Genomic DNA, 22,328 nt, shown 5'->3' with positions numbered 1-22,328 from the left:
AGGTAATTTTTAACTACAGACAAAAATTGGGAAAATGCTGGTGGGAAATAAGATTGGAGCCATCAAGTTAAAGCCACAGTGTTTCACAACCACTAAACACTAACACAAGGGTGTGTAATCAGTCCCACAAAACACCAATTAGCACATGGTGATTATGTTACATCCAGAAAATGTAGGAGTGTTTCTGGGACAAAACCTGTTATAAAACATAAGGGGACTTGACACCAGCCGCTGGGGAGAAATAACTCCAACCTCTAATGATGTTAAGGACAACATGGAGAATTCCCACCGGCAGCATTTGGTGATTTGGGCAGGGTCAGAGTCTGCAAACTGAGTTTGGCAACAGGAAAGGGGAATAACAGCACATGTGCTGATGGTTAGGCCTCGCCAGATTTCTCATGGGAAAAATCCAACCATTTACTTTGGATTATGAAAACGGATGACTCTGTGGGGCTAATCAAACAATAGCTGGCATGTATATTTACTAACTTAGTAACATGAGGATGTACTTTTTTTCTCCCACATATTCCCATACTCACTCTTGGCATTCTGTAGAGATTTTAAGTTCTTTGGTTCTTCCCAGGAAAACTCTCACCAGAGCGCCAAAGTTCCCAGTCCTGGGATTGTTTTCAACTTGGAAAGAAATTGATAACACAGCAAAAATGAACAAAAACACATATCAGAACTTCCAAAATAAAAACTTTCCAGTATTTACACTATAACTGACAAATTGATTGGTGATAGAAACACAGGACGTTATGGTAAACAAGGCATAGGCCAACTTACTGAGAATTTTGGCCAAAGGAATGACTGCCTCTTCAAGCAACTTGGAGTCTCCACTGTACACAACAAAGACATTAGGGACATGGGTGTGGTAACTCAGCATACCCAGCATTAGCTGTGGCCTCATACGTTTTTTAGTAGCACTAACATCTGGACTAAATCTTTACCTGCTCGTGGGACTGATGAAGGTGAAGGAGATGAGCTGGTTCCAGAATGGATCATTCTCTGAAATGGACTCTGTGCCCACCAGCCTCTGGAGGTTTTCGTTATCAGACAGGTCACTGACCTGGCTGGTGTTGGCTCCCATCGCTACTGGCTCCCCTTAGCCAGACTCACCACCCTTCACTGTGTAGTCACCAGGCACATACCAAACCCTGGAGAGAAGAGAAGATACTACGAGTTTTATCTTAGGTTCCTCTGCACACACACTTTTCTGAAACACAAAAAACAAACAAAACAAAACAAAACAAAACATGTACACGTTGTGTAATCAAGAAACACAAAAAACAAACAAAACAAAACATGGTCACGTTGTGTAATCAAAGCATTTCAGATAATATTATGTTCAGGCATTTACATTTTACTGTGTGTTGCCAACTGACAGCACAATGTTGTGCAGAGTCTGAGTAACAACAGAAGCATCAAGTTGATCAGTCACAGAATAAAGATAGAGGAAAGGAAGGAGTTTAAACCAGGCTAAAGCCAGAAGATCTAAATAGCAGGGCGCTGTTAGGTTTCCTCCTTAAAATACTGTCAGACTAGTACAGCCTGTGCTTTGTCAATGTCAATAAAGCCTATGACTGTGATATTGTATTATACTGTATGTTCAGGTGTGGCAGAAAAGTACTCAAAGTGGTGCACTACATTGCATGTGGACAGCAAAACAGAACCAGGGTGTAAAATTTATAGGTCAGTCATAGTTGAACTATTGATCTTTCAAGTCTGTGGATCTTGTTGTGCGTTGATGACCTTGTACTCTGTGGTACGAGTGTTTAGCAGATGTGAAAGTAATGATACATTAACAGGAAACCGTGGTATTAAAAAGCAAGAAATAATGAATGTGTGTGAGTGACACTTGGTCTGTTAGAGAGGTGAGGATGCAGAGAGAGAAAAAAAATCATGGGTGAGGATGAAGACCTGGGCATCAACTGTCAGCAGCAACAGTGCAAACAGTCAAAGATGGTATAGATATGGTTTAAGCTTCAATTCGTTGCCTCAAGTTCATAAACAGTATATATAATGTCGTTCAGAAAGCTTTAAACCTACCAACTGCAAAGTGAAAACCTAATATTACGACCACACACAAAATATATGCCTGCTCATCCAGTTCGAACACATATTCCAACGAGATGAATCGACCACGTGAAATATCCGGAACCAGGATTTGTTTTTCTATTTAATGGCACGCCTTAAACACACAGGTTCTGCCTATGAGACATTTGATGAGAAGCAAAGGTTACAATAACCACACATTTACTATGTACATGTCACAAAATATCTCTGAAAAATGTCTATATAGAGACATGTATTTTTAAAGACCCTGCTTTAAGTTTGTATGCTGATACGTGTTTGGGTTTATTTGCCGATTTTTGCTTTAATATACCTACAGCCGTGGCGTTAGCAGACTCACCCCGCCTCGGGCGCAGGAAATAGTCCGCGCCTTGCAGATTATTTAGACAAATCGGTGACTCAACGGTCAGAACGCAGTGCTTAAAACCTACTGGGTCGGATGCAAACGGTCTCATGCGCAATGTCAACTGATAAATACGCCACTGTCCAGAAATAGGCTGACGTCCACCGCTTGTATGCAATCAGCTGACCGCTCGGCTTACCTGTCATAAAAGCTTTTTGTAGTTTCCTCAACTCTTCGGCTCTCAGGGTTGTAAACGGATGACACTATCTTTACATTAATTCTTGAAGTTCCAAATGTCTTTATGGGCAGTAATAAACGAAGTCAAATACGTGAAATTACGTAAAATTTGAGGCTAGTAAGTTTACTCTACACACTCTTTTCCTCCATGTTTTACACGTCGCCACCCCTTGCGTGATGACGTTTCAACGTCAGTGACGTTGCAGATAGAAATAGAGCTGATAGAGTGCAGAGGCCCTTCGTGTGCTGACACAGGAGAGAAAAAAAATACTGCGCAGATCGCGAGAGTTCAACTGCCACCAGTGGATTAACAAGTGTCTTTGTATTTCCTTTGAAAGTGAAAGTTACTTCATAATCGACGTGGATTGCAATCGATTTTAGTTTAGCATTGTTGGAAAACATCAAATGGGGTTAATTCTAGATTTTGGGAAATAGCGCTGAGAACTCCCGCATAACTTCTAGAATCTAGAAGAATTGTTTTCATTTTTTTAAAGTTATTAAAGACTTCAAAATAAATTCCTATTTAGGTAATAATGAAAACATACTGTTTCATACTGTATTTACCTTGCGTAGATATTTGTTTCCTCTTGTGGTATAGCCCTTAAACTATATATATATATATACGAAAATACACACATTTTACTCAGACTCATGAATAATTTTATTTAAAACAGCTATAGAACAATTTTTTCACACCTGGAAATAGAGCAATTCATACATTTGGTCTTTCACAAAACAAGAAAAAAAATGTAGGAAACCAAGAACCAAATATAAATGTCAGTTTGAAAAATAATGGATTTGCATTTCTATAGAACCCACAGCTTTATTAGTGAAAATGCAATATTCTTCTGATGTTACATTACTTTTTATGTTTCCTTTAGACATGAAAATGAAAGTGGTTTGAAAAGAAGCATAGCTGAGTGACGGCGGAAAATGAACGTCTTTATTCTGAGTGTCTGAGAAAGAGTTGCTGTGACATTAAAAATTAAATAAAATACATATATTACTGCACAATATAACATCAACTACTGTTCTTGATTTCAGTGGGAAAAAAACATTCATACATTTTAGAGTTAGAAAGTTAGAAAACCAGGGTTTATAGAAGACATTTAAGTCAATTCATTTGTTTATCTTATATTTAAATTTTTTATACCATCACTGGAATATTTACAGTATGTTAGATATGATATACAGAATTGATGCTGTCAATCTGTTTTCTTATCAGCTGTTAGCGTAGCTCCATTGGCAGTGACGTCACCATTGTTCTCGCTCTGAAAGACAATAAACAATTTAACCGCATTGGCATTTATGGAAATACAATAAAAAGTATAAATTATCACCAACTGTGAGATAATACTCTTACCTTGCAAATACCATTTTCACCTAGTTTTTGGTCACTTGTGTCACTCGCCTCAGTGACAGGCTTTTTGTTCCAGAATGTATTTATAAAAGGTGCAATGAATGGATAAATAATTGGCTCCAGGAACCTTTTGTAGACCCAAAGAAGGACAGGGATGACGATACAGGGAATACACACCATGGCTGTGGTTAGAAATGTCTGGAAGAAGTGAAAAAAGAAACTGTTGGTTTGAACTGAAAAAATATACATGTAAAATACATCAGGCAAGAAAGGAATCATAAAATCAACCTAAATCAACACCTACACAAACTGTACATCAAAGATGTCAGTTATACTAACATTTGCATCACTGTGTTATTACTTAATGTCTCTAACTTAATTTAAATATTAAACCGTATATAGAGAGATTTTTATTATTATTCAGCTGTTTTATTTGAGAAAATCTCAATAAATTGACACTGCATAAGAATTTATTCTTCACTAATTGTGTCCCTTTAAAGAATATATATAAATAAAATAAGCCATTTCTCTTCACAGAGACGGCTGTTTCTAATTATTTGTAACCAGGCTAAACGCCTGGTCAGGAATGCTGACATGTATGCAACATGTAATTTCACCACCAGATGCTGCTAATCCTTCACTTATATCTTTAAACTAGTTCAGATAAAGTCGATTAGTTTTCTCGCTGTGACGTTTGTATAGAGTAACCCATAAGGTGACAAGCATAAGTCATCAATCAGAGGTTAGATTAAAGGGTAGTTGTTAAAGATTATACACAAAGTCGTTGTCATGCAACCAAGCTGTTAGCTTAAGTTAGCTTCCTGCATTGGTTCGACGGGTAATCAAGGCGTTTTATGATTAAAACGAAAGGATGTTGAAATAGACGAGATTTAAATACCAAGTAGAGGTACTTACCTCAGTGGTCGAGAAATCATAGACAATGTCAGGTACGATGTGAGGAAAATACGTCTCGTTTTGTTGTTGAACACCACAGCGAAATCTCTGGAACCTAGACGCGCTTGCGCATTTACATATTTCCGGTAGGAGACCGGAAGTTAAATATTGGAGAAACAAAACGCGGCACATTTCTCCAAAACACCAGATTGTAAGTGTTTTGCATCTACCTCTTCAGCTTCCAAAATAGTTAGGATTTTGAATTAAGTCGGATAACGTTAAATTATATATTGTAATACAAATATATGTGGTTCTCATGGTAGTATAAGATGTGTGGTAATGAGTCACGTATGAGCTCATGAAGTTCATAACATTTTGCGACCTAAATCACACTTTTGTTTTGTTCTGAATGCTGTAAAAAATGATTAAGTACCTGTAATTTTTGGACAGCTGCATAGTGAGCGAAAATTGTAACCATTTTAGTGTTACTCATGCAATAGTACTATACAATAAACACGTCACATGTCGACGACATATTAAAGTTTGTTGTTGATAAATACAGTATATATATGTGTTATGTGTTAATAATGTGTTATGTGATGGGCCTAAATGTATTTTTATTTAGTGATTTTTTTTTTCGAGGAAATTGTATGTTTTACCTTGTTAGCATTTTAGTAGGCGAGGAAATTGTATGTTTTACCTTGTTATCATAAATGTTAGCATTTTAGTAGCATACCAAAAACAACATTTGACAAATTCACAAAACCTATTTTATCCAACTTTTGTACACAATTTAATTAAGTTCTTTATCTTTTTAGTCTCCTAAATTGACCATTCACTCTTTTTCATTATCTTTTCTCTAGTGCCACAATGCCTCTGTCCACTCAATCACAGGCTGATGATGAACAATATGTATTAGTAGCCAGTTTGGATAATGCTCGCAATCTCTCCAACATACTGAAAGCCATCACCTTCAAGGACCACGCCATCTTTAACGCTACACCCAACGGTTTGAAAGTCACTGTGGAGGACTCCAAGTGTCTGCAAGCCAACGCTTTTATCCAAGTATGTTTGATTTACTGTTGGCAGGATTTGCCAGGTTTTCTGAGGTGTAACATTATCTTATAATGCGTTGTAAATAAATACCTACTTTTATGACAGGCTGACATCTTCCAAGAGTTCACCATTAGGGAAGATGTGGTGGGTTTTCAGGTCAATCTCACTGTTCTGTTAGACTGCCTCAACATCTTTGGGGGAAGCATAGTACCAGGTAAGGGAGGTAGAAAGGAAAAATATTGAAAAGTAATACAAGAATCCACATGTAGATTTGGATATATTTGTTTGTTTTCTCTCACACCACATTTTCTTTACGGCCCTCCTCTGATGTTGCAGGATTGTCAACGGCATTACGAATGTGCTACAAAGGATACGGTTACCCTCTGACCTTGTTCTTAGAAGAGGGGGGTGTGGTGACGGTGTGTAAGATCAACACACAAGAACCAGAAGAGCTGATTGATTTTGAGTTCTGTAGCGCCAACGTCACAAACAAGGTAAGAGCTGATTGATTTTGAGTTCTGTAGTGCCAACGTCACAAACAAGGTGAATGGCTTTAAGAAACTCAGACAAAAGGCTAACAGTAACCAATTCCTTTAAATTTAGTGACAACTAAAGGAGACAACATGTAGTGTAAAAACTGGAAGTATTAACTGTGTGCTATGATATTTGCTTTTGAGGTGATCCTGTTGTCTGAGAGTCTAAGAGAACCGTTCTCCGAACTGGATACGACCAGTGAGGTGCTGGAGATCACAATGTCACCAGACCAACCGTATTTTAGGTAAAAAGAAAATAATGCAGAAAATCATGAAGTCAATGTATAAAGAGTTCAGTTTCATCCAAGTGCACGTCTGTGGTTAAAATGACCTGCACGTTTAACCTAATGCTGCAGGGATGATTCATCTGTATTTGTTTGCCACTTGGTTTGTTGATATATGTTTATATATTTTTTAAAATGTATTTTTGATGAAAATCTTTTCTTTCATCTCAGGTTATCTACATTTGGGAACTCTGGAAACGCTCATTATGATTATCCTAAAGACTCGGAGATGATGGAGCTTTTTCGTTGCACCACAACTCAAACCAACAGGTGATTACTGCATGATGATGATAGGGGATTTCTTTTTTTAGAACAGAAGAATATAGAATATATTCTGCGGACATTTTAGGGGAACCAAAAGTTGGTTAATAGTGTTAAATGCTGGGCAAATATTTGCTAATGGTAATGTATAAAAGGATCCAGCAATAGAAAGAGCAGTTAGTGTTCTTGTGTTACAGCAAGGGGGACTTTACTACTTTTTACGTGTTTTTGAATTTTAATTAATTCTCCTTCACAGTACAGTAAATCTATTGTAACCATTCTGCCTTACAGACCACGAAAAGTGAGCGAAAACCTAGATAACATAGCAGTGTTTGTTTACTTGCCTGACAGGTACAAGATGTCTCTGCTGAAGCCGTCCACCAAAGCCCTGGCTCTGTCCAGTAAGGTCTCCGTGAGGACAGACAGCAGGGGCTTCCTGTCTCTGCAGTACCTGGTCAGGAACGACTGTGGACAGGTCTGCTTCGTGGAATATTACTGTTGTCCTGACGAGGAGGTGGAGTGACAGCCGAGCGTGTGTTGGTTCTATTCCCTACTTTATTAAGCACTTTAAGAGGAGCTCAGCGTTTTTGAGGACAGACTGTCAGAGACTCTGTACGATTGGGTTAAGTTGAGGTCCCTGGATTACGATGTGATGTTTGCGTCATAGCAAAAGGAGTGAAGCTGGGAGTTTTGAAGATGATGTTAGTACTTTGGACTGACCTGAGTGCAGTTTCATCACCGGGTTTAGAACAACGTTCAGATGCAGCTCATTTGATCCTAGTGGAGACATGAGCGTCTGCCTTCATATTTCCTTTGTGACCATGTTGAAGTTGGTATATTTTGGAGTATGTGAAAATCAGATCATACTCATCATTGTATTACTCTGATGCACAGACCCATGATAAAACTTAAATAAAAAAAATAAATTGTTAAAGAATTATTTTTATTAAACAAAGTTGAGTAAATGTTGGCAAATCTTCAAAGACGTTTTTAATCACAAGATGTTTCACTGAACAAAAACAGCATTTTTTCCTACACCAGGTTTGACTGCACTTTTGCAGAACCACAGTCTGTACTGAGAATGAATCGTGGCAGTGGCGTTTCATGACGACAGTCCATGGAGCTACCTGCGTGCCATCCTCTGTCTTTTGAAACCACACAACTTCTTCTTTTTCTCTTTGAACTGCGGTGGTTCTGTTTCGATGTGAACAGGCTTTTCCTCGGCAGGTGTCACGAAGACATCTGCTGTGACGTCTTTGTCCAAATCCTCCTTCGCTTCGCTCTTCTTGATTTTGTGCAGCTCCTTCACCATCTGCCTCTCACGGACTTTGGCTGCTGCAGCAAGACGGATCTCTCGGCGATGCTTCAGGATGTGGAGAAGAAAAAAAAATTATGAATGACAATTTCACAAAGATCTGTTCACAATTTTTACACTGGTTCAAAAATAATAATGTCTGAATAATTCAAAAGTCATAAAGGTGGTATTACCATGTTGGGAGACTTGAAGTCTGGGTTCTCATAAAGTGTTGGTCCTCCAAAGCTTCCTTGAAAGAGCTTAATGAGGTTGAGAACAAAGCGAGGTCCAATCTCCACCAGAGAGCCATCTTCCTCAATAATCTATAAAAAAAATAAAACATTTAGAAGAAGAAAACACTAGATTTTAGAACCGTTATTAAAATAATTGGATTTTTTTTTTTAATTACCTGGTAGTTTCTGAACCATATCCTTTTATCTGCAATGGTGAAGGTGAAGACATGGTCCACAAAGGGCTGACTCTTTGGATGGTAACGTGGAGTGGAAAATGTCTGAAAAAACAATGGTACAGTAGTAAGGTAGAATCAAACCTGACTCATCTTTCAAACCAATTTATTTCTGTCGTGTTAAACACTTTTCAAATATTTTTCATACAGACCTGAATAAAGAGCTCCTTTAATACAGCGAAATGAGGATCTTTGTCAAATTTCTGTGGATAACAATTAATGAAAGAATGTTACGAGAAGGACTGTCAATAGGTGTGTCCAGGGTTTGGTTACCAGAGGAACTACATATCTCCAATGGTGCCTCCTATGGCAGCCAGTGTGGGTTGCAAAGACAAACACTGTAAATTCCCACATTGTGGAATGAATAAGGGACTAAATTATTTATGGTTATTTGCTAAACAAAAACCTGAAAAGAGTTTCTCATACTCACTGGATCAAATGACAGCAGAGGTCTGGATCCTTTCAGGCAGTTACCAGTCATTTTCAACTCTGCCAGTGTATGGACTGTAAAAATAAAATAAAATAAATAACACAAACTTAAGCTCAATTAAAGTATGAGGTCAAACACAAGTTAAACTTACTGTTTTGAACTAGAAACTTTGCAGAAGGTCCATGTGGTGTATTTGCAATCCTGTTGAATCAAAAATTAATAATGCCATGTCACTTTAAAAGAAAATCAGAGATCAGTGTTTAGAAATGTAAGAATAAAACACTCACCACATGTATAGGTCCTGCTTTTTCTTGGCCTCAAAAAAGAGGCATTTGTTGCAGTTTTTCATTTCACAAACCTACAGAACAACCATGGTTTTAACTACACTGTGGTAGAAATTATCTCACAAGGATTGAGACAATGGTGAAAAAGACAACAACACACTTACCTCGTTGATTACAAACAACTTGTCCTTTCTGTCCATTTTTGTGTCTAAAATTAAACAAAAGCATAGTTGTTATACCATCAGTGTCTGTTTACCAGAAATAATACATAAAAACCATAACGACGCTCACCTGCTTTGGCATGAGGCATCATGGTCCTTAGGTCTTGCATTAAGTGTCTTGTTCTAAAGTTGATGCCTCTGGAGGAGAAAATGAGGACTCTTTCCTTGTTGGTCCATTTGCCCTGTTGAAGATATATTTACTTAGAATTTCATAACAAACGACTGACTTCCTAAAATATACTAAAACAAATTTTTTAGATAATATTTGATGGTCGCCAGTGTGGGCGTTTTGGCAACAATATATGTTTAACGATAGACTTAAATTACTGTGGAAAACATCAACACGTTACAGTGCTGAAAATTAGCAGCTAGGCTAACTTAGCAACTCCAGTGGCTAAATATCAGACCAAAATCTCACCGCCGACACCGGTGCTGGAACTGTGACTTCATTCTTCTTCTCTGGTTCATTCTCACTTGGTGCCTCAGTTTCATCCGCAACAAATTTCACTTTCTTTGACTTTTTATCAACAGGACCCTGTCCTCCACGTTTTCTCTTGAATGCTGCCATGACTGTTTTCTACACCCGTAAACACAAATCTCGCGTGACTGGGGACGGATCCACACGTAAACGAAAATAAGGATAGGGCCCCCTACTGGCGCGGTTGGGGTAGGGTGAGAAACTAAATCTTTATTACATTGTATTATATTGAAAATGTAATGCGCAGTTTTGCAGTGTTTTTGTAAAAACAAAAAAGGGCTCAAACTATGATAGATAAACCAAACTATGCCAGTGTGAAACATGTAATGTCTTCGGCTGAAGTTGTATAGAAATAAATTTATTTTATCGGTGACGGAGCAATCAAACGTCATGCATGTTTTAAAAAGTATTAAATGTTTATTTTTCTTTATTTAACCTATATATCATAATGTAAGCACAACCAATCCACAATCATTGGGCTTTCATAACAGCAAAACAGTCAAAAAATATTTTACAATATTTTTACGGTAGAGGGCAGCAACACACACGTGTCCATAGTTGTCAAGAGAACTGCGACTGTGCGTTCTCGCGAGATTACCTACCGGCTTCAGTATAATGCTCTTTGGTGACACTAGATTGTGCCATTTCAACACTTTTAACTTTATCTATATGAATTGTAAAATACTTTACATAGTTGTAGTGTGTATATTTTATTTATTGAAGTAAACGTATTGTCATTGGCGAAATAGTCTGTTTAATAATATAAATAATAAGATGCTATTTAGGTAGCACTGCGCTGTTTGCTAAATGCTAAAGCTAGCCCCGACTGCGGCAACGTGAGAAACGTTTACTATATTTTGTAATTCTTTGCTGTTTTTAGTGTCAGTGTTAAAATGAAGTGTCACTATGAAATCCTCGGTGTGAAACGAGACGCCGGAGACGACGACTTAAAGAAAGCTTACCGTAAATTAGCATTAAAATGGCATCCAGGTGAGTTACAATGACGCTTGGTTGTCAATTGCTGTCTTGTGTCTGTACTACATTTAATTATGTTCTACGCTAACACATGAGGGTTGAGTTGGTCTTTGTCGTACATATTAGGAAGCATGTTTAGGTCAGTAAAAGGTTTACTCTTTATCACTTAAGGCGACCGAAATCTGGGAGAAAAATGCTAAGAATGCTGAGTTTTACTTAATTTCTGTATTATATTTAATATGTAATATACATACTCAGGTCTCCTTATATTTTATCAGGAAAACACGTCAATACTTGCCTTTACCTCCAACGTTAAAAAACATTCAAAAGCATTTTAAATGTTATAATGATTCTGCTACAAATTTCCCAGATAAAAACTTAGATAATGCAGAGGAGGCAGCAGAGCACTTCAAGTTGATACAGGCAGCTTATGATGTCTTGAGTGACCCACAGGAAAGAGCCTGGTAGGTACAAAGAGCTCTGAAGCACCGCATCTTTGTGCTTTTTGAATTAGAAGATGCTGCATTGACATCATTGATCATTGTCTTTGCAGGTATGACAACCACAGAGAGGCTCTGCTGAAAGGAGGACTGAGTGGAGACTATGAAGATGACAGCATTGACCTGCTGCAGTTCTTTACTGTCACGTGTTACTGTGGCTTTGGGGATGATGAAAAGGTTTGTGTGTTCAAAATTAAATGTTTGGTATTTTTTATACCAAAAATAGCAAAAATAATTCAGATTCAGATTCTAAGATTATTTGTTGAGATTGTATCGACAAAATAATTTTTTTCTACTCCACAATCATTGTTTTTTATTCTCTCTTTCTCTAGGGTTTTTACACAGTCTACAGAGACCTCTTTGAGTCGATTGTAAAGGAAGAAATTGAGCAGGGTAGTGGAGAAAATGAGGATGACGAGGAGGAGTTTCCTTCATTTGGAAACTCTGAGAGTGACTATGACACTGTAAGAAACTAATGTGCTCACCACACTATAAAATATCCGTTTTATACATTTTCTTCAGTGTTTGATCGTGAATTGGTTAGGCTGCATTATCTCAAAATGTCAGTGGTTATACCATGAGTCTACACACACGGTACTGTACAGTAGGTGACGGTATGCGCCTAAAAACATTGGTTGTGTCTCTTTATTAAACCAAGACATCACGTTTCTACGTTGCCTAAGTGACATTCAAGTGTTCAAACAGAAGGTGGAAAGAACTTCTACCACAGACACAAACAATGATTTACAGTGTTTCTGTTAAGAAAGGAACTATTTTCAGTTATTTTGTTTTTCTTTTGTTTAATGTATTGACACCAAGGTAAATAAGATCAAACCAGTTTTACTTTTAATAAGAGGAGATAAATGGTGATGTGCAGTGTTTCTGTTAAGAAATGTTTTTGTTGCATTGTGTTTTTTAACATACTTCATTTTATGAGGTACACAAGACCATTTCTGTTGGTGATAGTATTTTGCATAGTTCAAAAAAGTGCATAAAGGACCAATGTATTTGGTCATAATTTATCTAGAGCTCATTTTCTCCAAACAAAAATCACGATAAAATTGTATCATTAATTCTATTGTGAATTGAGTGTATAGTTACATCTGTATTGATTAGACTTGAATATTTTACATTAAATTATAATATTAAAGGAAACAAATGTTTTTTTTGCTCACTCCACAGGTAGTGCGTGTGTTTTACGGTTACTGGCAGAGCTTCTGTACACGTAAGAACTTTGCCTGGAAAGAGGAGTACGACACGAGACATGGCTCCAACCGCTGGGAAAAAAGAGCGATGGAGAAAGAGAACAAAAAAACGCGAGAGAAGGCTCGCAAGGAAAGAAATGAACTGGTGCGACAACTAGTGGCTTTCGTACGCAAGCGCGACAGACGTGTGCAGGCGCACAGGAAACTGGTGGAGGAACAGAACGCTGAGAAACTCAAGAAAGCAGAGGAGCTGAGGAGGAAACAGAAACTCAGTCAGGCCAAGTGAGTCTTCACTGTACATTTAAGATTTTACATATTTTCTCTGTTAGTTCAGGCCAAGTGAGTCTTCACTGTACATATTTTCTCTGTTATTTTTTTAAGCAGTACTTTCATTTACTGTCTGTTTAAGACTGGCAGAGGAGTACAAGGAGCAGAGCTGGGCAGCCATGTCTGAATTGGAGAAGGAGCTGCAGCAGATAGAGGCTCAGTACGGCCAGGAGTTTGGAGATGCATCAGACAGTGAGGAGGAGGAAGAGGAGCAGGATATGGACTCGCAGGAGAAGGACAGTCAAGAGGGAGCAGGTCAGAAAGGAGGAGACTGAAGCCTCATTAACTCTCATCTATAGTACTTAATTGTATTACTACTTCACATAACAAAACTCATTTGGATTAGTCACAAATACAAACAGGTTGAAAATCAAATACATTTGGTATTTGTCTGTTCCAACAAAACCATATTTAGGCATGATGATTAACCTTAATTAATCGTGATTAATCCACATCTACCCTATGAGTAATCCCATTTAAATGTCAAATTGTTGTTTTTATTTATTTATTTTTTACCTGTGCAGACCAACCTGATGGAGATGACCAGAACATAGATTATTATGACGAGCTGTACTGCCCCGCCTGTGATAAACTGTTCAAATCAGACAAGGCGTGAGTATTTCAGAAAAACACAGCCACTGCAGTAGTTGCACTTTTAAACACATTCACTCAAATCAACGTGTGGTATCGAAAGGTACACCATGTGGGATTTAACGCAGTATAGTGTTGAACTTACATGTTATGGTAGTCATGGTGTGTGTGTGAACTTACATGTTATGGTAGTCATGGTGTTAAATAACATGTGTTTATAAAAAACATGTTCTATATTTAAAATACATAATTTAAATGTGGATAAACATGTACGTATCAACCTTATTATAAAGGGATCTCAACTTTAATCTATAGTATTTTGATTAGTGTACATGCACTAATGGAATATTGTTTCCTGTGTACATGTGAAAGTACTACACATACTTTTAATCTGACTGTACTGCAGATAATTCCAACTACATTAGGTCATTGTCAGTATAAGATTTTATAGATGGGCCTCTGTCTCTGTAGGAAAATAATCCATGAGAAAATGTTGTCCTGCGAAAACTATAGACATAAGACTAAATGACATATAAAAAAAAGGAAAGACACAAATATTGACTCCAAATACATCAGCAGTCCAGCATTTTTTTCTTTAAAAGTGCCTTCTGCTGAAACAAAAAAACATTTCTAGTGATTTTTAAAAGGAAATAAAAAAAAAAGCCGCTACTTCTGTTTCGACCTTTGTGATGTTTCTTGCTGCTATAGCTTTTAGCAAAAAAAAAACAGATAAATGATCGCTGCCCATTATGAGGTCTGAGTAGCCTTAGAATTATTTATCTCTGAGTAATCAGTAACCAGGTTTGTTTTTCTTGTTCTCTTAAAACCACAAACTCAGAAGGAACACGTTTAATAAAAGTTATGTTCCGGACTAAAAAAATATTGAGTCATTGTCTCTATTTATGTATCTAAATATTTTTGTACACACCTAGATATGTTCAGTTTCTCCCAGCAGACAATGATTTTATTTTTCTCTTCCACAGAATGAAAAACCATGAAAAATCTAAAAAGCACCGAGAGCTTGTGGCGTTGCTACGGCAACAGCTAGAAAATGAGGAGGAATCGCTTGGATTCAACCTAGAGGAAGACGACGGAAGAGAGGAGAACACACAGGCTTATGAGGAGGAAGAAGAAGAGGAGGAGGAAAAGCCAAGGCAAAAGTAAGCAGCTCGATTGCTCCTCAGTGTCACTTTAGTGAACTTTAGCAGTTTGTTTTTGTCCATGGGTTTGTTTTATTATGGCCTTTTTTGTTTCTTTGACGTAGGCTGTCCAAGAAACAAAAGAGGAAAAAGAAACAGAAAGAAGTCGTACATGTAAGTAATATGTGCTTAGGTTTGAAGGTTAGATTAGCGGTCACTTGGTAATCTAACCTTCTCAACCTTTATTCATTGATTTTCTTGTTGTTTTCACACAAGAGTTCTCCAAAAGCTGAGACCGTGGAGGAGGAGACCCCAACAGTGACCTCCTGCACAGAAAATCACACAGAAGAACCCACAGAGCAGGAGAATCAGGAAGGTCCTACTCCTTCAGAAACCAAGAGGTCTGTCCACTTGCCTCATATGCCCTCATATACAGAACAACTTTATCAGGAGTTACTGTATGTTTCTGCTCTTGACCCGTTCGACTTGAGCTTTATTTGATCTCCTTCTTCCCCAAGCTCCTTTCTGTGCATCATCAGCCAGATGGAAAGGAATTTAATTAAAGTAGAGTTAAACAGCTTGGAAATTAAAACCACATACACTCCAATGTTGTGATAGTTTCGTTAGAATTGCTCCTGACAAGAACCACTTTAATTCATTTCTCTTTGACATCCGACCTTTGTAACTGAGTGTATTCTATACACATGAATATAAAGCTGTGGGTCATTTGAAATAGTTACTGGATTTGAGTGTCGCTGTAATTACACACTACCTTTGAATCTGATCACTTAACATATTTTTCTAAAAATAAACCTCTTTTAAAAACCCACCAGCATACCCACAAAGATCAGACCATGTAGAGTTTGAGACTGAATAATAATAATAATTTGAACTTAATTGATCCCACACCGGGAAAATTCTTGTGTTAACAGCAGATCAGCTGCAACAGGCAAGTATGCAGTTCCTCTGAGAATTGAACCCTGACTCTGCTTGCAGGGAAGGTGTGAATTATGGAACCCTAGCTAACAAATAGAGAGCTATTTAATGTTTTTTTTGTTGTGATTTTTACATCACATTACCATAACATGAAACCATAACCAACACATTTGTCAATGTTTTGTTTAAGCAGCTCTGCAAAGACAAAGGGAAAGAAGGGAGGAGGAAAAGACAAACCAAAGAATATGAAGTCAAACACAGTGGGGGAACAAGAGGTTTGCAAAGTGATCTGTTTAATTCCCTTTCCTTACAGCTCTGATCAATGTATAGTACTAGATACTAAGACACTCTCATTGTACAACACACTTTTTTGATATATTTGCTTTTGATTTCATGGTTGTGCATGTTTCTACACATGTCCAATATAAAGATAACAAACACAAATATCTAAATGTCATCTCCAGATGGAAGCAAACCTCCGCTGTGTGACATGCAACTATGAGTTCACCACAAGAAACAAGCTATTTGACCACCTGAAGACCAGCGGTCATGCCACTGCGCTGTCCTCAAATGCAGCACAAAGCTCACAGCTCAGCAAGAACAAAAAGGAAAAGAAGAAAAACAGATAACAAAACGTTGTCTTTGCTGAGGAGCCAGAACGAGTAGAACTCAGCAGGGACACTAGAGACCAGACCATGGGCAAAGGAAACTTAAAGTGGTCTCTTCATCCAAGGTCTCAGTGACACAGTCTACGCTAATGCTAGCCACTGAATCACTGCATTACTGAAACTTTGGATTAAAAAAAAACAGATTAATATCTGACCCAAGATTTTGCTGTACGTGTAACCATCTTTCTTCTGCATGTGCGTAACTACATTATGTTCAAATAAATGCGATACTGCAGGTCGTTATTTTTACCTGACAAATGTCATTTGTGTCAGTGAGGGAAGAGAAGCGCCATAATACCTGAAAATAATGAACAAAGTGTACATTTCTCTTTGAATTAACACACATTGTCAAAACTTTGATTGTTTTTAATATTGTTGGGGATATAAATAGTTGAACGTTCAGAAATAACGCTGTTAGTAACTTAAGTCATTAAAAGAACAAACCACTTGTGGAAAACTCGCTTAAGATAACAGCGCAGTCTACGACGTTAGCCTACCGTCAGGATACTGTATCGCGCAAACGCGTATTTTCAGTTGTTTAATATGTTCAAATACCCCAAAACTACTGACGTCGTTGTCCTTACACCGACACACAAATACCCAAATAAATGAACAAAGATGTACACTTACCCTTTAAATCAAAGTATGGCAAGATTTTGTTTTCGACGGGATAAAATTGTTTCAAAGCTCAAAAATAACTTTAATAATCACTAAAAAGTAGTGCTTAAAACCGAGCCACTTCTGGAAAACTGCCTTTACGATAACCCACAAGTATAACACGGATAGAGCGGGAAAGTCTTAAAGCTACAGTAACTGTGAAGTGACGATAAAGTTGAATTAGATAAACAGTCTGTGACCTAGCGGTGAATATATATTTTTCATACCTCATAATATATAAACATATAAAATAATCTTCTTCTTTTCCTTTCGGCTTGCCCCTTTTAAATTCAAATTTCAGGAGCAACAATTGGCCACAGTCACAGTTATATAGGATTCACTCTCACACAAAGTAGGACCAGGCTTCCCAAAATAGATATTAGTATGTTTTAATGATTTAAATTAATTTTATTCTAAGCATGACCCTTCGTTTTTTACATCACAGTAAACTATTATTTTCAGTAAATCATTATTATCAGAGTGTTAGTGTTAGCCAAACAGAATATTTTCTGCTTATTAGCCCAGAGGTTAAGTAAGGTGTTGACGCTGCAATTCACTAACTCTATATATAACTTTGTCCTTATCATCACTGTTTATCTCACTATTGGAATGTTGTTTTAAATAATGGTTAACTGCTACACTTGAACCATGAACCCCAGAGGCTGGTCAGAGAACAAGAAACGTGAGGAGACTAAGAAGCGAGTGTCGCTGCTCATTAACCCACAGTGAGGTCCTAATGGTCAAGTATAAAACTGCATATACATGGCTAAGCCCAAAGGTCTTTAAACAAATGCCAATATTTCAAACCTCTCGTCTGCACAATGGACAGGATTGTGCACAGGTGTAGTATGTTCTCTGACCACTACGTGGTGCTTTGACTCATAACTGACTGATCTCCCTCTGTGATGACCCCGATAAAGGAACAAGTTGAAATTGTTTCTTATTTTTACTAGGGCTTTAACCGTGTAATTGCCGCTCACCTGTAGGTGGTGCTATAAACACAAGCCACTTTAAATAGGAAAAAGATGATGACAGAGATGTAAAGAAGAAGCGGTGCTATTTTTTTTTTTAATTGTATACTTACCATTAAAAACTCCTATTAAAATAACCAATAAAAATGTTTTGTTTAGTCTAAATACTTTCTGTCAAAGGCAAAGTTTCATTATTATTAACATCTGGTTGATGGCCGCTGTGAACAGTCAGGTGTTCGTCAGAAATTATGACTTTTCCTGTAAAAGCGTTTCCATTTCAACGCCTTTGGTGGAAATCATGTGGAGTTGACTTCTGATTAGTTGGAGCTCCTGGTGATGTCATCAGTGCTGCTTAGCAGAGAATAGGTGGAACTGAATAAAATCCTTTTTTGAAACTGCTATTTTACAAAATTGGAGCACACAGCTTTTGACTCTTTTTTTTCTGGTTTTCTTCATTATTTTGTTGTTCAAAGAAGAAAAAGAACAAAACCGCCGGAAGTTCTGAAAGGACAGGTTCATCAGAAATGACGAGTAGAGGATATGGATGGATAGATAGATAGATAGATATCGGATGGATGGATTAAAAGATGGATGGACGGATGGGTCCATGGTTGGATTAATTGATGAGTAGATGATAGATAGATAAAAATCTAGTTCTGTTTTTTTTCTAAACTATTTTTCGTGAACAAAAATATCGCTTAATAAATAATTATTTGATATAAAAAATTTATTTTCTTCTCAAAAGCTGATAAAAAATGTATTTTCTTCTCAAAAGCTGGATGTAATGGACACTAATACATCAATAGCTGAACACCTTCCTACTGGTGTAGGAAGGACACAGCACACCACTGCACACAGCTAAATGTGACCACTGCTTTTAACCCATCACCAAAGTGAACAGGGGGCAGCTTTAAGCACTCACCAAGCAGTGTGTGGGGACGGTGCTCAGAGCACCTCAATGGTAACTTTGCAACTCGAACCTGAAGCCTTCTGAACCAAAGTCCGCTTTATTAACCATTAAGCCACCACTGCCACAATAATTATGCATTGTAAAATTCCACACACACACACACACACACACAAACACTTGTAGAGGAGGTTAAAATTATGTACATGATGTTTATAAAAACAGAGCCTGTACCCCAATCTTCACACATTAAAAAATCACAGCCATAATGCACAAAACCATCTTCGACTATTATCTTTTCATAATGGGTTTTGGCATATATTATGTCTGCAGATATACAAGATATACCGGAGGCCGTCTTCATTCATCTTCTCTCCATGTAGCTGTGGATGCATTTATTAAAAACTGCCAGGAAGAAATCTGCATCCTCCTTGGTAATGCACATGGGGGGCTTGATGCGAAACGTCTAAAAGGAAAGCAGAAAATAATGATTGCGCCCCATTACGTTACGCAGAGGTGTATAATGTATGGAGGAAAAAGGCTCTAATTAGAACTGAGTGGCGTGACGCCTGCCACAGGAAATTACAGGAGAAAGAAGGTTGAAGAATTCTGTTAGACAACTGAACATGAATCTGTTTTCTCAAGAAGACGTTTCACCTCTTATCCAAGAGTACAGCAACGATCGACATTTGAAATGTAAGGCATTTTACTATAAAGTACTATCATTAACCACTGCTAAAACACCAGGACACTGCACTGCTGGGATTTAGAAATTAAAAAAAAGAAAGAAATGCTCCTGGAGAATCTGACTTTATTTTTCATCTTCCTTTCCTTCTGCCTGTGTCTGCTGGTGAAATGAGTGTGATCACACTGACCTGTGATGTCGTCATTCTGACTAAAGTCGCCTGTTGCCCTGGAGATGTACACCTCTCTCCCTCACTCAGTCATTGTCGGTTAAGAATGTCCGATATAAGCATATCATAGCATATAATATCTGTTAGAATCGTTATCGGTTTTTCCTCCGATAATGAAAACTCGATAACGCAATGCCTGGGTTTCGCCGACTGATCTGTGCCCTCAAAATAATTTTGGGGATAAATGGCTGTATGTTAAAGTGAAAGTCACTAGATGGCAACTTTGCAGCTCATTTATTTAATCTCATGCTCATACAATGGTTTGTACAGAAAAATAAATAAATATTACCAGGCCGATATCGGTATCGGTTGATATCGGAATCAGAAATTAAGTGTTTGGACAATATCGACATATCGGTCATTCCTATTGTCAGTTTATTGTTTAGTGTACGTCAGTCATCCCACAGTGGTCAAGGTTTGTTTGTTTGTTCGTGATGTTCTTGCTAAGTGCCCATGTTCTGTGCCAGTGCTTCGTGTTCCATGAGCTTCATGTCTATGCCCTTGATTTGTGCTCATGCCATGTACGTGTCTACGATTTGGGATTTTGTAAATTAACCTTCAGCTTCTGATCTTGCCCTCCTGAGTGCTGCATTTGGGCCCTGCCTTCACAAAAATGTAACAGTGTTATTTAATTTGAAAAAAAAGTGTATTTTTAGTATCAGATAATTCTCTGGTTACAGTAGGTGTCCAAACACTGCAGTGAGAAGATTAATTGTATGTATTTGTTGTTATATACCAACCCGCCTACAGGTGGCGCACTTGCAGGTTGCTTGTGGAATGGAAGTGTATTTAATTAGGATTATGACTAACCTAATTAAACACAATAGGAACATTTTAAGAAATAGTACAAAAACAAACGTTCGCCTTTTTTTTTTCAAACTAATAAGAAAATGTGGTTGACTTTAAGTCAAGTTTCTACATGAAGCCATTAACAGGTGGGCAGTGTTATGTGCAGCAGGTGTCACAGCTCTGTGGGCAGTGTGTTTGTGTGTGAGATCAACCTGAACCACTGTAAGAAATTGTTCACAAGCGGTTTTATCTTCTTCTCATTAACAGAAGACTTTAAGTCCAAATGAAACACATTATTCTGCGTTAAAACCCAAATCTTCAAATCTTCACCCCCGTCATCTTAAGACAACTTAAATAAAACGGTAAAAAAAACAAAACAAACAAACAAAATAAAAAACAGTGCATTTTCATTGGAGACACAGTCTCCTGGTTTCCAAACAACAAAGTGTCACTTAGTTTGTTGCAGGAAACAATGTTGGTTAAATCATTTTTTGACATAAATTAAGCTGTTAAAGGTGAACTTGTCTTTGACTGTTTTGCCCATGTCATAACGGAAAACAGAACGTTGACATTGTTGACCTAAGTAAATACATTACCCATCAGACACTGCACTGCAGCAGACACTAACACTGGCTGATTGGTGATGAAAAGCTGTAACAAAGTATCAAGCGGCTGCACGGACATGTTTTGGTGTAATTGAACTTGGTATCGGGCGTGATACAGACACAGGTTTTGGTGTCAGTGTTTTTGATCGTGTGACGTATGTGTGTGTCGTATGTTGTGGTACCTGTCCATAGAGTCCTCCTTTTCCTATCAGGACGCCCATGTCCTTTACTTCCTCAAAGATTTCAAGCATGTCCTCGGTTGGGAGTGGGTCTCTGCTGACCTGCAGGATATTTGGTTTGAAGTTCATCGCAGTATTATTGCTGAGACAAAGTACATACTTGAGTGAAAGTATAGATACTTTCTGTACCCCCCCGCACCCATAAAGAATATACTATAATACATCTTACATGATCGCTAAGTTCAGCTGTTAATGTTAATTAACTCATGTTCATTGAAGGTTTATAAATATATCAGCTGTCTGCATCTTATTTTCACTTTTTTCCTTTAACGTGTTTTACAGTACAGTATTTTATATCTTATGTTTTATATTCATTTTTCTAATTTGATTTTACTACAACTCCCCAGCTCACCAACTAAAAACTGATTGGTGACTCGTGAGAAGAATCCCATCAAGTGCATTTGAATTTTTCCCAGGCTCTGGATTTGGATCTAGCTGTTGATGCATTTTCTTTTTAGATCTTACTGACAGTAATGATTAACTGCACACACATATACACACATTGCACAACAGTATCATCACAAAGACCCCTTCCCACCATCACATCACCCCTGTCCTCCAACATCTCCACTGGCTCCCAGTTAAATACCGCATTAATTACAAACCTCTCCTGTTCACCTACATGGCCATCCATAATCTTGCCCCCCCCCGCCCCCCCACCCATCTGCCCCCCCCTCCAGCCTGATCCCCC

The 22,328-nt window shown here is 37.8% G+C and overlaps 6 protein-coding genes across 10 annotated transcripts in view; 2 read left to right on the top strand and 4 right to left on the bottom strand.

The window, feature by feature from the left end:
• The window catches only part of dym (dymeclin), a 43,872-nt gene extending 40,956 nt beyond the window's left edge, over positions 1 to 2,916 (bottom strand). For 2 of the 5 annotated variants that reach the window (XM_025062858.1, XM_008326077.3), the window contains exons 1-4: positions 2,616 to 2,914; positions 951 to 1,157; positions 787 to 839; positions 540 to 633 (exon numbers count right to left, since the gene is read on the bottom strand). In XM_025062858.1, coding sequence (XP_024918626.1) covers positions 540 to 633; positions 787 to 839; positions 951 to 1,090 — 287 coding nt within the window. In that variant the 5' untranslated portion in view covers positions 1,091 to 1,157; positions 2,616 to 2,914. Of the gene's footprint in view, positions 1 to 539; positions 634 to 786; positions 840 to 950; positions 1,217 to 2,413; positions 2,566 to 2,615 lie in introns of those variants that run through there. The other 3 variants (XM_025062857.1, XM_025062856.1, XM_008326079.3) reach the window with 3 other exon arrangements.
• Positions 2,917 to 3,290: 374 nt separating this feature from the next.
• Positions 3,291 to 5,086, bottom strand: c21h18orf32 (chromosome 21 C18orf32 homolog). The gene is made up of 3 exons (XM_008326075.3): positions 4,929 to 5,086; positions 4,017 to 4,211; positions 3,291 to 3,924 (listed from the first exon to the last, which is right to left on the bottom strand). Exons 2-3 carry the CDS (start codon positions 4,191 to 4,193, stop codon positions 3,859 to 3,861), a joined length of 243 nt encoding a protein of 80 aa, XP_008324297.2. The 5' UTR covers positions 4,194 to 4,211; positions 4,929 to 5,086; the 3' UTR covers positions 3,291 to 3,858.
• Positions 5,053 to 7,963, top strand: rad1 (RAD1 homolog (S. pombe)). Its single transcript, XM_008326076.3, has 7 exons — positions 5,053 to 5,118; positions 5,771 to 5,972; positions 6,069 to 6,177; positions 6,300 to 6,457; positions 6,641 to 6,741; positions 6,952 to 7,050; positions 7,393 to 7,963. Exons 2-7 carry the CDS (start codon positions 5,778 to 5,780, stop codon positions 7,562 to 7,564), a joined length of 834 nt encoding a protein of 277 aa, XP_008324298.1. The 5' UTR covers positions 5,053 to 5,118; positions 5,771 to 5,777; the 3' UTR covers positions 7,565 to 7,963.
• A 7-nt stretch (positions 7,964 to 7,970) lies between these two features.
• Positions 7,971 to 10,355, bottom strand: bxdc2 (brix domain containing 2). Its single transcript, XM_008326073.3, has 10 exons — positions 10,155 to 10,355; positions 9,807 to 9,918; positions 9,680 to 9,723; positions 9,519 to 9,589; positions 9,383 to 9,432; positions 9,232 to 9,305; positions 8,954 to 9,004; positions 8,745 to 8,846; positions 8,530 to 8,658; positions 7,971 to 8,404 (listed from the first exon to the last, which is right to left on the bottom strand). The coding sequence occupies exons 1-10, from the start codon at positions 10,302 to 10,304 to the stop codon at positions 8,165 to 8,167; spliced, it is 1,023 nt and encodes a 340-aa protein (XP_008324295.1). The 5' UTR covers positions 10,305 to 10,355; the 3' UTR covers positions 7,971 to 8,164.
• Positions 10,356 to 10,796: 441 nt separating this feature from the next.
• Positions 10,797 to 16,804, top strand: dnajc21 (DnaJ heat shock protein family (Hsp40) member C21). Its single transcript, XM_025062859.1, has 12 exons — positions 10,797 to 11,204; positions 11,560 to 11,653; positions 11,743 to 11,866; positions 12,022 to 12,153; positions 12,872 to 13,176; positions 13,304 to 13,476; positions 13,746 to 13,833; positions 14,796 to 14,972; positions 15,077 to 15,125; positions 15,228 to 15,352; positions 16,081 to 16,162; positions 16,352 to 16,804. Exons 1-12 carry the CDS (start codon positions 11,108 to 11,110, stop codon positions 16,514 to 16,516), a joined length of 1,611 nt encoding a protein of 536 aa, XP_024918627.1. The 5' UTR covers positions 10,797 to 11,107; the 3' UTR covers positions 16,517 to 16,804.
• Positions 16,805 to 19,171: 2,367 nt separating this feature from the next.
• Positions 19,172 to 22,328, bottom strand: part of agxt2 (alanine--glyoxylate aminotransferase 2) — an 11,773-nt gene continuing 8,616 nt past the window's right edge. Inside the window, exons 12-13 of the mRNA XM_025062062.1 lie at positions 21,581 to 21,790; positions 19,172 to 19,556 (exon numbers count right to left, since the gene is read on the bottom strand). Coding sequence (XP_024917830.1) covers positions 19,455 to 19,556; positions 21,581 to 21,790 — 312 coding nt within the window. The 3' untranslated portion in view covers positions 19,172 to 19,454. The remainder of the gene's footprint in view (positions 19,557 to 21,580; positions 21,791 to 22,328) is intronic.

Source organism: Cynoglossus semilaevis, chromosome 14 (genome assembly GCF_000523025.1).
Source record: "Cynoglossus semilaevis isolate Cse_v1.0 chromosome 14, Cse_v1.0, whole genome shotgun sequence".
NCBI classification, from domain to species: domain Eukaryota; kingdom Metazoa; phylum Chordata; class Actinopteri; order Pleuronectiformes; family Cynoglossidae; genus Cynoglossus; species Cynoglossus semilaevis.
The sequence above is the reverse complement of the archived record's forward strand: the minus strand, read 5'-3'. Positions and strand labels throughout refer to the sequence as shown.